The sequence below is a fragment of the Sebastes fasciatus genome, chromosome 16 (assembly GCF_043250625.1).
Source record: "Sebastes fasciatus isolate fSebFas1 chromosome 16, fSebFas1.pri, whole genome shotgun sequence".
Classification (NCBI taxonomy): Eukaryota; Metazoa; Chordata; class Actinopteri; order Perciformes; family Sebastidae; genus Sebastes; species Sebastes fasciatus.
Genome location: NC_133810.1, coordinates 18,340,237 through 18,356,017, shown reverse-complemented (window position 1 = coordinate 18,356,017; position 15,781 = coordinate 18,340,237). Strand labels below are relative to the sequence as shown.

The 15,781-nt window shown below is 40.0% G+C and overlaps 1 protein-coding gene across 4 annotated transcripts in view; it reads left to right on the top strand.

Annotated features, from left to right (window-relative positions):
- The window catches only part of dlg4a (discs, large homolog 4a (Drosophila)), an 81,649-nt gene that overhangs the window by 8,464 nt on the left and 57,404 nt on the right, over positions 1-15,781 (top strand). The window contains exon 1 of one of the 4 annotated variants that reach the window (XM_074610860.1): positions 3,320-3,582. The exons of the other annotated variants lie outside the window; for them this stretch is intronic. Within the exon in view, the coding sequence (XP_074466961.1) occupies positions 3,541-3,582 (42 nt within the window). The 5' untranslated portion in view covers positions 3,320-3,540. Of the gene's footprint in view, positions 1-3,319; positions 3,583-15,781 lie in introns of those variants that run through there. 4 annotated transcript variants of the gene reach the window in all.

Sequence of the window (15,781 nt, the reverse complement as noted above, 5' to 3'; positions counted from 1 at the left end):
CGACACAGTAATGCACAAGCGCACATTATTTTGTGTGATTTGTTTGTCTCTGGCTTTTTGTATCTTCATGTTCCTCTTATAGGTGATGTCAGTTGCCTAGCAACCAAGCAATCAGGCTCCGATTGTTGCCATGACAACATGGCAGGGGTATCATCATGGAGAGAATAGAGATGAAAGGAGGAAGGGAGGGAGAGAGGAGAGGAAAAGAGAGATAGGGAGAGAGAGAGAGCCCTGCCATTGAAGGGTGCTGATAATGTGAAGCCCACAGTGTGCAGGTAGGAGGATGACCTCTGTGTAGGCGGCGGCAGAGAATGCTCATGAATGCGGAGAATAGAAAATTAATGTTTGGTTTTATGCGGCTGTATCGGTGGGTTGCACAGCGTTTGACACTGTTCTAACAGTATACAGGCTTCATTCCAGATGGAAATGTCACGACGTGCTCCAGTTGTCTTTAGTCACAGACAGTGAAGCTGATGCTGAAGCCACAGCTCAGTGTGTCGCCGAGGTCCAGAGGGCTTTGGGCTTAACCTCCCCAGGTGTCATAACCCATCCATCACCCGACAGCGGTCCGCTGTAAAGCAGCCAAATGGGGTCATGGTGCATTTACTCTGTTTATTCCCTCGCTCAACTCTGCTTCACCCTTAATACAGCCGTGTATAGCAGAGAGAAACGGGGCCTGAGAGGGCAAGAGCACACGCAAATACACCCATTATGGTGCCAATTAAGATACTGTGTGAATCAGAGTGGACGCAGAATTATATTTAATGTCAAAATACTGACAACATTGATTAAATTAGTGGTGTGAACAAATCACATGTTATTATTGTAAAGACTGATCAAGTGTCTCTAAGCGAACTAGCCCACTAGCTGAACAGGGAAATAGGAAAACTGTAACAACAAGAGAAGCTTTGATTTCTCAACCATTATATAAAAGTTACTAAAATTCGGTCTATTAGTTGCACAGAACACTGAAGTTTGTGTTGCTTATAGGCTGCTATCGCAGATTTTAGCATCCTACATGCGGTAAAACATGTTGTATTTGTCCCAAAAATCCCAATTTGTACATTTCATAAAATACTTGAGAGTTAACTACTGCTGTATATTCATTGATGTTAGTTTTTGATATTTGGCATCAAAATTTCATGGGCAAATCGACTTTCGCAGTCCAGCCAGGAACTATTTTATTTCGCTGCAGGAGCACACGCCACAGAGGAGTGATTCAACTCAACTCCTTTGGCTAAAGAGTTACCATAAAACATCTAATAAAAGCCTAGTCTCAAAGCATTACTCTGTCTTTACACTTTGTGATGAGGATACAGAAATACAATTTATTACCATAGATTTGTAAGAATTATTTACTTCATAGAGGATTACTATCTAATTCAATGCTAATAAACATTGATCATTGTAGTTGAATCAAAAAAAGTTACTGAATGACTATAAAAAATCTAGACACACAATTTTTAAAGTGGTTTCGAGGCTTTTTGCGATAAAATTTAGCCATTGATTTTAAATTGATTGATAGACTAAATATGAAATTCCATGACATGTATGTACATATTAACACAATGAGTGTATCCTTAAATAGTGTTCAGCCGACTGACGTTTTTGCTGAATCAAATTAATTTCAACGTAACACCTGTTGCTTTATTCTTTTCACTGATATGACTATGTTAGGCTGATGTGATCTGGTAAAATGAGAAAGTACAGTAGGCGCAATGACATGAAATATGAACTTTAAAAAGACAGACTCATTTATGATAACCTTTAGAGAATGAAACAGAGTTATTTATTTATTTTTTAACAAATTACGAATATTTTTTCTCTTTAGTGTGGCTTGATGACATATCTGCTAGGAATTCAAGGCCAAACTTAAAATCATGACTAGGGTCCAATGATTATGATAACAACATAACCAGTGGGCAACCTCCAGGTCTGAAAAGTGAAGCCAATGCTGAAGTGCCTTAAAGTTGCATTCTTTCTAATAGCCAGCAGGGGGCGACTCCTCTGGTTGCAAAAAGAAGTCAGATTGTATAGAAGTCTATGAGAAAATGAGCCTACTTCTCACTTGATTTATTACCTCAGTAAACATTGTAAACATGAGTTTATGGTCTCAATCGCTAGTTTCAAGTCTTCTTCAATACAGCATTATGTTCATTTAGTAAATTATGGTCCCATTTAGAGTCAAATAGACCATAAAGCAGAGTATGATTTAGGGCAGGGTTACCTTGTGATTGACGGTGTTGTTCAGTCTGGGCGTTGTCCACGTTTTCGCCTAACAACTTTAACCCTTTCACAGTGTAATAATGAGTTAATTGTAACATTTTGGTAGCCTAAAAACGTCTTCTTCAGCTTTTGGTTGTACTTACCTCCACCCTCTCATGTCACTTCTGGTTTCAAAAAACCAAGATAGCGACAACCAAAAACCAAGATGGCGACAGCCAAAATGCCGACCTCGAGGCTTCAAAACGGCAGTCCACAAACTAATGGGTGACGTCACGGTGACTACGTCCACTTCTTCTATACAGTCTATAATTATAACATATCTAACGAATGTTTAACCAATAGAATATCACAAAATAGAGAAAACCCTTCTCCACACAGGTTTCCAGAGTCCATAACATTGTCAAATTACCAGTTTTGTCCGATCAAGGTATTCAATTTAGAATATAAAACTGAAAAAATGTTTGCTTAATAGATGACAAGTGATTAATTGATCGATCGAAATTGCTGTCAACTAATTGACCAATTAATCGTTTCAGTGTTTGATGCACACACAGACATTTTCTGAATCTGCACATCGACAGGGTCATTATGGAGCATCCTTCATAGGCATGGCTGATCTTTTGCAGTCTTCAAGTGTGAGCAGTAGAAATTGAAAGCCAAGACAGACGAACATAACGGCAATGACGTGAATTTGCACCTCAGAAATGAACATATAGGCTCTGGTTAAAACACCAGCCGCAAAGGGATAAATATGTAATTATATAATGGTTGCATAACAGAGATATCTGTGTCAAAATTGTCCTCATTTTAAATCATCACCATGACGTTCAGCCTTTACTTGATGTGTATGTTTCGTAACGTATATGTGTGTGTGTGACGTTGTATCAAAGACGGAGCAAAGAGCAGCGTGGATGGAAGCCTGCGGTCGTGTTTATTTCATAAAAAGAGAAGAAAAATAATATAGAAGGTTTACTCTCTCTGTTTCTACGTCTCCTTCTCTCCCCTCCCTCACTCGCCAGCAGTGACAAACATATTTTATGAGTCACGGCTGGAGCAGGCTGCCAGTCCTCTCTATTCAGACCCTTGCCTTTAACATCAAGATATATCCAACACCAACAACTCTGGCTTCCAGGAAAACTCTCTCTCTTCGTCTGCTCCGACACCCTACCTTCCCCTTCCCTCTCTCCCCCCTCCCTCTTTTTTATTTCCCCTTACCCTTCCCCAGCCTCCCATCTCTCTCTCTCTCTTTCTCCCCATCCCTCTCCTTCTCTACTGCGGGTGTCTGGGAGGCTGTTTTTCCTCTGTCTCTCGCTCATGAAGGGCCGCACTAAGCTCCCTTCCCTCTGCCCGTGTGTGGTAGGTAAATTCACCTCTCCGTTTGTGTCGTTCTTCTCCTTCCATCTCTCTGTTGCTGCCTCTGTTTTGCATGTTAGCCTGAAAGTCTGCTAGTCGTTCTGGGCAGGCTTTGGGGAGGTCTGCATCTACATCTGTGCATCATCGAACATGCTCGCAAATCTCCTCCACTGTCATAAATTCATCCGAAATATGTGTATGTGGAATTTTTTTCGCTCTCCTCGTACGTGTGCTCTGGGTGGGTTTATTCGCGCACTTTGGGTATTACGTATGAACGTGGCCTGGCACATGTGGGTGTGTATGTGCCAGTGAGCATGTTTAGACACGCAGTAGGAGTAAAACTCTAGCAGACTTGTTGATTAAAGCATCATATAGATTCATGTATGCAATGGTTTTATTCTCTGTTTGGATAGGGTCTGTCTATGTATATTTGGATATGATTCATATTGTTGTACACCTCTATCCTTGTGAGGACACAAGGACACAAGCCCAGTGCTCTAAGATGAGGACAATCCTCCAATTGACAAAAAAAATGTACGTCACTTTGAAAGAGGTCATTCCGTTTTTAGGGTTAAAGGCTTAGGATCAACATCAGGGTTAGGGGCAGAGATTAGGATTAGGAGGTTTTTGTCACCCGTTCAAAGTGTATGTATATAAGTACCATAATGTTGAATCCAGTATATACACTGTATGCAGTTGTGTGTGTTGTGAAAATGAAAACACTGAGCAGCCAAGAGAAGTCCAGACCTCCTCCAGCCTTAATTAGCTGAGTAGACATGAGCTTTTACTGGGCTGGTTGAGGGTTATGGCACTAAGATGCAGATCCACAGCCAGAAACCACTGTGTGTTTGTGTGTGAGTGTGGTCTAACAGAGCTTTGCACTGGTTATTATCTACTGTATGTTAAAGTTGTTATTGCAACACAAATATAAGCTTTCAGTTTCAGCAGTTCGAATGGTAGTTCATTGTGCAACAGATGCTGTAAGTGGCTCTGATGAAGGAGAATCATTATTTTCTATTGACTCCATGATTGGAGTATACAATGCAGTCAATAATTTATAGGACATTGACACATTTTTATTGTTGTTTTGCCTCTGTGCGCCAGCATGATGGATTTTAAAATGAAACAATGACTGAAGTTGAAGTCCTGACTCTCTCCTTTAATTTAAGGGTATTTGCATTCACATCAGATGAAGCATTTAGCAAAAATGTCACCAAATTTGAGTGGACTCAATGTAAAAAGATTTGGAGTTGATTCTAGTCTTAACATTTGCATTTAGGATCTGTTGTTGTCTCTCTCAACGTGAAGACAAAAGACCTGTCAGTGACAGTGAAGTGAGGCTGGAAAACCAGAATAAATCGGCATTGTAGCCAAAACATTTGGATGTCAAAATCAACAGTTAAAGGTGCCCTGTGGAGATTTTTCCACAGGGAACCTTTAAGAAGCAATAATGCACTTTTGATTTCAGCAACTGTGAACAACATGCTGGACCAGGGAGGACCAGTATAGTGGATGACAGAGGAACAACAACAGATCAAAAAGACACTCCAGGATGTGTCATGTGTCAGAGACAACCATCAAGACAAGACTACGCCTGTATAAACGGTGCAAACCTCAGAAAGGCCAGGTTACAGTTACAGGAAACCTGTAGAGTTCTGGATCAAAGTGATGTTATGGACAGATGAGACAAAGATCGAATCGACCTGTGCCAGAGTGAATAGAAACAGCTCATAATCCGAGCCATGCCACCTCATTTGTCAAACCAAGTGGAGGTGATGTCATTGTCTTGGTGCCAGTGGAGTCATCTCTCACTGGAGTTCATTGATAATTTCCCTGCTGACGGCAACAGTGGGATGAATGTGGATGTGTACAGAAACAGTGCTCGGATCCAAATGAACGCATCAGAACTCATTGAACAATGCTTTATTAGCAGGGAAATGATCCTCCACATGGTTGACGATACTGCCCAACATTCGGTATCGGATATCAGCGAGTGCACCGGTCTATGTACCGATCCGATACCATAACTTATTAACCTAGAAAAAAAATGGAAATCAATGATTCTTCGCCACTTCAAAACAGTGGCCGTCACTCTGCTGTCGTTTCTGGATGTATCATGGTTGCCACTGGCAACTAATGTTTTAGAGCAGCGAAGAAGAACTGATTGCAGGTAGTTTGTCACATGACGATAGCAAACAACAACAACAGTGCGGTGCTAGTGGAGAGTGTAACGTAACGGTAGTCAGAGCGAGGAAAATGTCAGCCATTTGGCAATATTTCATAGTGAAAAATCCATCAAGTAAAACAGCGATATGTACAGTATATTTAAGGCTTCCGATACCAGAGGTGGCACTAGTGTTGCCAATTTCTATTGCATTTGTTCTCTGTATGTTTGTGTTCATGTTTTACAAAGGGTTTAACCTGAGTCAGGCCATACAACAAAGATAGTAATCATATCACATCCAAACATGATCAGTAGTAAACAGCTGTATATATATTTTCTAATCACGCTGTTATCGGATCGTTACTCGGTATTGGCCAATACCACAAGTTCAGGTATCAGAATCGGTATTGGAAAGGAAAAAAAATGGTATGGGAACATCTCTACTCAACAGACAGCAAAAGCAACAAAGGAGATCTTGTTGGGCCAAACAGTGTAATGTTCTTTACTGGGTGAGTCAGTCACCAGACCGAGGACCATTCTGAAGGCAAAAAAACCCAGTACAAGCAAAGAAGTGAAGATGGCCGCAATCCAGGACTGTCAAAGCATCACCAGGGAAGATACCAAGTGTCTGTTGAGGTCTGTGGGTCATACACTTCAACCAGCCATTGGCTGTAAAGGAATGTCAACTACATAAGATGAGCTTACTTAAATGTGTCCGATTACATTTGGTCCCCTTAAATTTGAAGGAGAGTAAAGGGCTGTATTTCCTACACAGTTCATCTGATGTGGATGTGACTGTATGGCTGAGAGTCAGCAGTTTAACCTCATAGTGATTTCAAGGCAACACGATCCTCCAATGTGCTTGCTAGACTGGTCAGAATCATGGTGTCACAACACTATACTAGAAAATACATTTAGTTTGTGGTGTATTTATGTGCCCATTGTCTTCGGTTTGTCTTCTCTCTTATCACTATAAGTGGTGTTTCAACATCTTGCTATTCTATTGCCATGAAAAGCTTTATAATTAGTTTGATGGGACATGTCTCTTACTGCTGTATCTGATCGAGAAATAGGATGTTGTCTGTATGTCATGAGGAAGAGTTCTCGTGTAGGGTTGTGGATCATCATGTAGAATGAAGATGTGTTAAATTGTTGAACACAAACTTCAAAAGCGGATAGTTCCAGTTAATTACCAGTTTAAAAAGAAGCAATGCCTTTTAATGTGTGGTTCTCATCTTTTCTATAATTGTGGTAACAGTCTATATTCAACTAGCCTGACTAGTTAGCACGCTGGGTAATTATGGTAAGATGTTAATTACTATGTGCTCTTAAGTTACTGCTAGTTGGGTCAACTGAGTAAATGCAGGTCTCTTCTTCCTTTTGTCGGTGGTGTTTCCTCCAGTTTCAAAGCCTACAGTGTCACACACACACACTAGTACTCAATTTTGCTAGCAACAAAATTTGATGTAAACGGTCCAAATGTGTGTAAACTGATGGTAACATGACTCCCTTTCAGATGGGAGATACTACAGAGATACTGCCAGTCAGCTCTACTGTACCTGTTGGCACCTGGTGGCTCTGTTTTTATCATCTTGGCTAGAAGCGGTGCCGTGGCTGACCAGACTGGCGCCCCCCGCTGTGCTCGCTACACGCCGAGCCAAATCAGTGGTGGTCTGAGCCTCTTCTTTGTTGCATTTCATCAGAGGTGGCTCCAAAAAAATATACTTTTACTCTCCTAAACTGAAAGGGTGAGGCAATTTCTAAATTTGAGAAGCCACACGCAGCGAGGTGCAGACCAGCTTCAATGGTTGCCCATTGTAATTAAAACGCGTCACACAACTCTTCTCCAGCACACAGTGCTCATTAATGAAGCGATTCCGTTTAACTTTAAAATTGTTTGTCAGTCAACACCAGAGCACAGGAGCAGACAATATTACTGGAGAGAAACAATATGGGCAAAAGTCGATGAAGTCACTCCTATCGTTGATCTATATGGTTAAAGGTACAGTTTGTAGGATATGGCAGCATCTAGTGATGTGGTTGCAGATTGATTACCCCTCCGCTCACGCAGACTGTGGTAACGTGAGCCAAGTGCAAAACCGTGATAACGCCGTTCGCCTCGGTCAGAAGCCATCCTTACCATAATAACACTACTTTAGGAACAACGGAAGTCAGATGGTGGTACCATGGTTTTGCACTCTGTAGCTCATTTTTAGGCAGTTTCACAAGCGTGTCGGAGAACTACAGTGGCCTTCAGGTAATGTAAAAACATGAAAGTCTCTCTCTAGAGACAGTGTTTGGTTTGTCCGTTCTGGGCTACTGTAGAAACATGGCGGAGCAACATGGCGGACTCCGTGAAGAGGACCCGCTCCCTATGTAGATACGAAGGGCTCATTCTAAGCTAACGAAAACACGATTCTTAGGTGATTATACACTAATGAAAACATAGTTATGAATATTATATTCCATTTCTGCTAATAGATCCCCCGAAATGTTGCACACTGTTCCTTTAAGTGTTGTAAATGGAACATTATGCTACCTGGTTCATAAGTATGGAAGAAGCATCATGATTGTATATCAAAGCCTAAATTTGGGGGCTAGCAGGCAAATGTTATGTAATGATTAGCAATGTGCCCAGTAAGTGACCTGAGTCCTGGTGGTGGTCATCTTAGAAAACGTACATAATCCCCACAATGCAAATTCCATGTCTAATTACAGACTGAGCTGTAATGATGCCCCAAGCCAAAGAAAATTAAAGTAATAGTCTGACCACCATCTAATGCTATCAGAATATTTCAGTGATAGAAATTGCTACAGAAAACATGGCATGGCTTTTCAACACTATGGAAACACTACATGGAAGAAGTATCCTTTAGAAGACATTTGGCAGAAAAAAAGCAACTGTAGTGTGTATCTTGACTGGCTACGGTATGATGCATGATACGAGTTATTAGATTTGGCAAGGTAAAGCAGACAACCGCACATAACACATCAGCAAGCATCTACTTAGGGCTGTACAGAATAGTTTTAAGCTTCATTCATAATGTTGACATTCAAATTCTAAATCAACATTTGAATGCTGCGCAGCTTCTTTTTTTTTCTCTTTTCATTCTGTTTAAACCCGGCATTTCTGCACAGTTGCAGATATAGATCAGGCTACACTAATATTATTAGTATTATACTATTTGTAGAATTAATTTCTAGTGGTGACAAACATCACAGAGTGTTATAAAGTCCAAAAGTCAAGATATATGAAAAAAAAGATAGCTGTAATCATTTAAAAAATTCACAACATGTATTAATCTAATGACATATTCTGCTTCAATCCATATTAGTTGGCATTTAGCCTTTCAAAAACAACATTTTCACTGCAGTCAAACAACTGTTTGCTCACAGTTGTAGGTACACACCTGTATTAACGGAATGGTCTATCTAGCACCAATCTAACAGCACCATAAATTACATTTATATAACCACAATAACAAAAACATCTCTTTTTTTCCTTTTGTTTTTAGGGAGATGACGTTATAAAATATGATTACAGACATTCAAAGCTTTATTCGAAAACCTCAGAAGCTTTGAATGTAAAAACATCTACTAAATACAGTAGTGCTATGATTAAAATGGAGTAAAAGTTAAAAAAAAAAATAGTATAGCATTTCATATTCTATCATCTATGAAAAAGCAGAATTTTATTTGAATGAAAATCTGTGAAAGATGTGTTTTGCAATATATATACTGTATTATAATATATATAATTAAGCTGAATAATACAAATGAAATAAGACTTATATTACTTTGAAGATATGTCTTGTGTTATACAGTGAATATACATTATAATATGGCATATACAGCAGAGCCAGCCATTGTGGCAGCATGCTCCGATGATAGAAACGATGGAGAGGCTCATGGGGGCTGCTTTAGCTGAGAGAAAGCTTTTTAGCTTGTGGGTGGTTCTGGTTTACAATAGACAGATTTTAGCTGGCAGTCCGTAGTGATCGCTCTTCCACATTTTCTCACATCATACATGTATAAGTCTCAGATGGAGGACAGCTGGCAGAGGATGGTCTCAGTACTGAGGACAGCAGTGTCTTTAGTGTGGGAGGAGGCGCAGCAAAAGCAGACTGTGACAGAGGAAGTGAGGTGATGGCTGTATAGAATTAGACCAGTAGTTGCTGTGAGACATTCTTCACTTGTCACAGGAAGAAGATCATCTGTTTGGCTTTCATGATTACGGTGTAGATGTTCTCATCCCAATTCGAGGGTGGTGCTGATAATTATCCCCAAGAGCTCAATTTAACCATTTAATAAGTGTCTCTAAGCGTGTCTGCAGCTACCAAAAGGAGAAAAACAAGTGCATTCCCGCCCGGGCTAATCGATTTTTGGGGGGCTTTTGAAGTGTGTTGAAGGTGTAACATGCACACCGTACTTCATGTATAAAGCATTGCTCCAAGTCATCCCTGTTGGTGATGACTCCATCCTGGCATGTTAAATTTACACAGCTGGGTGGTTTTGCAAGAAACAGAAGCGGGAAAATCAGACGTAAAACATTACAGTTTGCCTGTAGAGCAACCTTTGAGTGCTGCTGTTGCACCTGCAGATGAGGTGAGGCAAGGCTCTACTACAGGGTGTCCGCAGGTTCTGGCTGTAACATTGATTTGTTTATTTCACTACGAAGAATGAATCCCTGTGCAACTTATGGGGAGTGTGGAAAGGTTTTTAAGGGTGACCATAAAGTCCAACTTTCCCTGACATTATGAAGAGGGAATTCATTTGTTGAAATGCATTTTAGCTAACTGAAAGTCCTTTTTATTTTACTTCTTGCTAATCTTTTAGTCGACCATTTTCTGTTTGAAATGACAGTGTTTTCTAGTAAGAACAGGTGAAATGAGATATAGCCGTTTCTGTGTAGGTGTGAATACTATAATTCTCACCCTGGGTGTTTTCCTACTCAATAGAGCTGAGGCAGTCTCAGAGCCTCCAGAAATTCCCGTATGTGTTTGCACTTTAGTTAGACTATTTCAGTGTCAAAGCTGCTGAGTGCTGGAGGTTATAGAAGGGCTGAAGACTGGATGCTTGTGAGTGATCCACATTTTTTCCCACCCAATATGGGTAGGTGACCCACTGCTTAGATCAATTTACATACCCTGCTTTCTTTACATGACAGTAGTTATACGTGCCAGTGAATAGAATGTGTACATTTTCATTCCCCGTAGGTTTGCCTATATAGTGTGGGCTTATCTGAATGTAGCTAAAGGACACACAAACTAGAAATAAGAAGGACCATTTTGAGAGAAGCTTGAATGTGCTGTGCTCAAAAAAGACTGGAATGCATAATTTCTACATTGAAGGGAGTCAAGACAGCCAAAAATACTGTCCTCAAATGACACATAGTCAGTTCCTTTATCATCAGTCAGAATTGAGATGGATTTCTAGTTCATTCTAAAGAGACATTAGAAGGGGTGCACAAATATGGGCTTCGTAATCCATAAAGATAAAGATGCAACACAAAAAAAACAATTAAGTTTAAGGCTAGACTGACAAGACTATGTTGTAATTCACATTTTTCGTGGGCACAATGGATCAACATGAATGTGCAAATTTGGAAAAAAAGTAGTTCCTGCTTTATTGTAATAGACTGTCTGTTTGCAGCCGGGTGGGAATAGCCGGTAGCTATTCGGCTACTTATAACCGGTAAAGTTGAATATGCTACTTAATTTAGCAATAGTTAGCTAGCCAAAGGATTTAATAGTAGTAGTAGTAATAGTAGTATTACAAAAAGCGACAAAGTACATGCATGGAGGAGGTTGTGATGGATGGGTCAAACTCAGGAATTTCAGACGGGAGACTGGGGTTCATGTACTATGAGAATTCTATTTGTACACTGAGTAGGGCATACACACATTAGGGCTGTCAAAGTTAACACGATAGCAACACGTTAATGCTTATTTGTTTTAACACCACTAATTTCTTTAAAGCATCAATGCAACTTGCGATTTTTAGGCTGTAGCGGGCTGAGTTTTAAAGTTAGTGAAGATACTAGCATCATATGAAACTAGAAAACCTAAGGAAAGGAATCCATTGGTACCAACCATGTCATACTAGCTTGTCGCGATGGAGGCTAAATAATGCTCCAAACTTAAGCTAAATTTTGGCGAGGAAAAACTGGCATGGCTATTTTCAAAGGGGTCCCTTGACCTCTGACCTCAAGATATGTGAATGAAAAAGGGTTCTATGGGTACCCACAAGTCTCCCCTTTACAGACATGCACACTTTATGATAATCACATGCAGTTTGGGGTAAGTCATAGTCAAGTAAGCACACTGACACACGGACAGCTGTTGTTGCCTGTTGGGTTTTAGTTTGCCATTTTATGATTTGAGCATATTTTTTTATGCTAAATGCAGTACCTGTGAGGGTTTCTGGACAATGTTTGTCATTGTTTTGTGTTGTTAATTGAGTTCCAATAATAAATATAGACATACATTTGCATAAAGCGACATATTTGTCCACTCCCATGTTGTTAAGAATATTAAATACTTGACAAATCTCCCTTTAAGGTACATTTTGAACAGATAAAAAATAAAATTAATCGAGATTAACTACGGACCATAATGCAAGTAATTGCGATTAAATTTTTTAATTGATTGACAGCCCTACTTGTCATTTTCATTTTCTTTTAATTATTATTTTCAATTTTCAGTCGCAGTTTGGTTAGCTTTAGGCAACAAAACTACTTGGTTAGGTCTAGGCAATATATACATACATATACGTACATGTAGCCTACACATAAAGTATCAAATGTGTGCCTGGGTCGGGTGCAAATAGCATTGTTAACTATGGACATCCGGGTGCTCAGCCATGCTATACATCCGGGTGTAAATAGCCACATTGGCTATTCTGCCCCAGGGTGCAGTAGTATTGTAGGCTACTGACACCTGGGTGCTAATAGCATGCGAAGATTTTCATGTATTTGTGAAAGGGTCTGATAAGAAAAATTAACACTAAATAATATTAAATCATGAATGTGAGACACGTGTATTCCTCTACTTTTTAGTGGATCAGCTGCTATTGATCCCATCTAAAAAATGAACCGAGCTAATCTAAAATCATTGACATGCAGAGACATAAAAAAGCATCAATGCATTAATCTGATCATATACTTCAGTTTGCATACAGTCAGGCTTTGATCAGGCTTGGATTTCTTTATCTCTTATGTAAAGGTAAATCAATAACGGTATGTGTTTTTCTCAACCACTCATATCAACAAGATTCAAAAATGGCTACTACCGAGGCTCGCAGAGAAGATGAGAAAATGTCAAGTATGGCACATCTGGCTCAACCTACAGTGTATTAGACTTAGCACCATTTCCTGGCACTCACAGGCTCAGTGAGCTGCTATAACAGCCAGTGGTGAATAATGCAAGCACTTGCAGCCTGCTCTTCGAGTCACAGTGCTTCTTTACATTCTCCGCGAATTCGAGAAAACACTGGCATGTGTCATGGCATGTGACGCGTGTAGTAGCAGCACGAGGCACCTGCCTTTATGTACACAATCACCCGTGACAGAAGCAGTCCTCTTATAGATGAGATACGGTGACCAGAAGGCTGCTGGAAAGTGGACTATTTGTTAGGGATCTGCCACCCCCTGCAGATGTTGTCATGGAAACACTTCGGCTCTTTTGGGGTTCTCGCTATCTCTCTCACACACACAATGCTGCATTAGGACGTTAATGCTATACTCAACACTGGAACAGCACAGTTCAGGTTTCCATGTGACTCCCACGCTTACATAATGCTGTAGTGGAAGGGGGAAGCCATTGACAGTACATGATCACCACGGAAATTCTGCTGTAACTATGACGATTATAGATGGATATACAGTCATATCCATCTTTATGTATTGCTCGCCTAAAAATGCTGCTTGAATCAAAAGCAATTTACTTAAATGTATAAAGACACGTCTGTATACAGTACAACCTATAGGTTGATCCTATATACAGAAGGGTTAAACAAAAAAAAAGCTTTTCAATGACGTGTCTGTGAAAATTGTGCTTGTGTGAAACCACTGAGAGGCAACAAACATGACTTGACTTCCCTCCTGCTGTTCTTATTCATGTCAGAGCTCAGTGAACAGGGAAATTAAAAGGTTTCTGTTATGGCTGTCAATCATTTAGAATATTTAAATCGTGATTAATCGCATGATTGTCCATAGTTAATCACGATTAATCGTAAAATAATCACACATTTGTATCTGTTCAAAATGTACCTTAAAGGGAGATTTGTCAAGTATTTAATACACTTATCAACATGGGAATGGCCAAATATGCTTGCTTTATGCAATTGTATGTATTTATTTATTATTGAGGTCAGCATATATACTGACGATATTGCTTTAAGAAAAGAAAAGATATACGATATTATCGTCCAAAAAAAGCTGAAGAGAGACACATGTAGATATAAATATCTATGGACTCGAGACACATACATTGCAATACCCATAAATGACCAAATTGTATAGAGAGTTTGTGCTATTTTACTCAAGGACATAATGAGATCAATAAAGCAGATCAATCAGCTGGTGACTAGTAACTGCCCTCGTGCAGTCTCGCCACCGTTTATATTTGTTACCTTTGATTGAGGGCTGACTGCTCACCGTGGGAGGAGTTTTGATCTGGCTGCTGTTTGTGGAGGGAGTCGGTGGCAGACTTGCGTATTCTGGATAGTGAGTTTTAAGATGGAGTGGAGATTTGTGGCGTTTCCATCTTTAGTCCCGACTTGTTTATAGAACAAGCACTTCGTTCACATTCTCTGGCTCGCCTTTGTCGTTTGATTTAAAACCAAAGAATCGTCAATAACCCCCCCGTTTTCCCCCTCAAACAAGCGTGCAGGAGACCAGAGACAAAGACATTGTGTGTTCATAATTGAATATCGTTTTGTTATTGTGGACACGTGAGGACCATTATCGTCGCCAACCGATATTGTGTCTGACGATAATCTATATCACCCAAGCCTAATATTAATTTATCAAAAATGTTCCATTTCTTGAACCCTCCAATTAAGACCCTCTAATTTAAAGGGCTTTTCCTGTTTGTTTAAGCAACTTGCAATGTGGCAGATTGTTGATTAGATGATAAGATATTCCTCCTATTTTAGATCATGCCTAAGGAAATTTATCAAGAGCTCAGTCAGTGACTTTCAGAGTGGAGTTTGGTGTAAGGGGGGGGGGCACACAGAGAAACTGTGTGGAGGGAATATGTGGAACCACCTTTGTGTGATTTTAAAGAGGTGGCCTATTCTGCAAATCTGTTACTCATGGTTGCAATTTTTGTCAGTGTACAGTGTCAGAGAGTCCCTTATTAAAGTACATTCAGTGCTGCAATCAAGGACAGAGTTTTCTTTTTTAGAAAGCACAATCCATGAAAAAAAGGTTGTGGGCTTGAAAGTCGTCTCAGTGCTCTTATGTGATCACAGACAAGAGAAAAGATATGAAGTTAGACCGACTGAGAGGAAAATCAACGTCATACATCTAGAGTACTAAAAGAAGAATGTGAACAAGGCCATGCCCACACACTGAAACACAAACACACACACACACAATATCTATCTCTATTATGTGATCAGGATTGTGGGCTACCTGGCTGTATAAATGTTCACATTATTGTTCTGGAAATCACATTATTGTACAGGGTGCTTTCTTAAACAATGTTTGTATTGATCTGCTGATTTATAGACTGTTTTCTCTGCTCTTTGTGTTATCTGTAAAGACTATTTTTCCTAAGAAAGTGTCTACTTTACATTGTGTTCAATTCATGACCTCCCTCTGCATAGGCCTGTGATAATCCTGCTGATGTCTTTAGCACATTGCAGATTTCCCAGGATATCCCAACTCTCTGGGAGGGTGATAAGGTTTTTTAAAAAAAACAAAGAAAAAAAAACTATCAGCAGCACACTGGTGTATTTGGAACGGTCTGTGTGTTCGATTTAATGCTGACGTCACCCGGGAGCGTTGAGCCCTGCACCGCAGTCGGTCCTGAG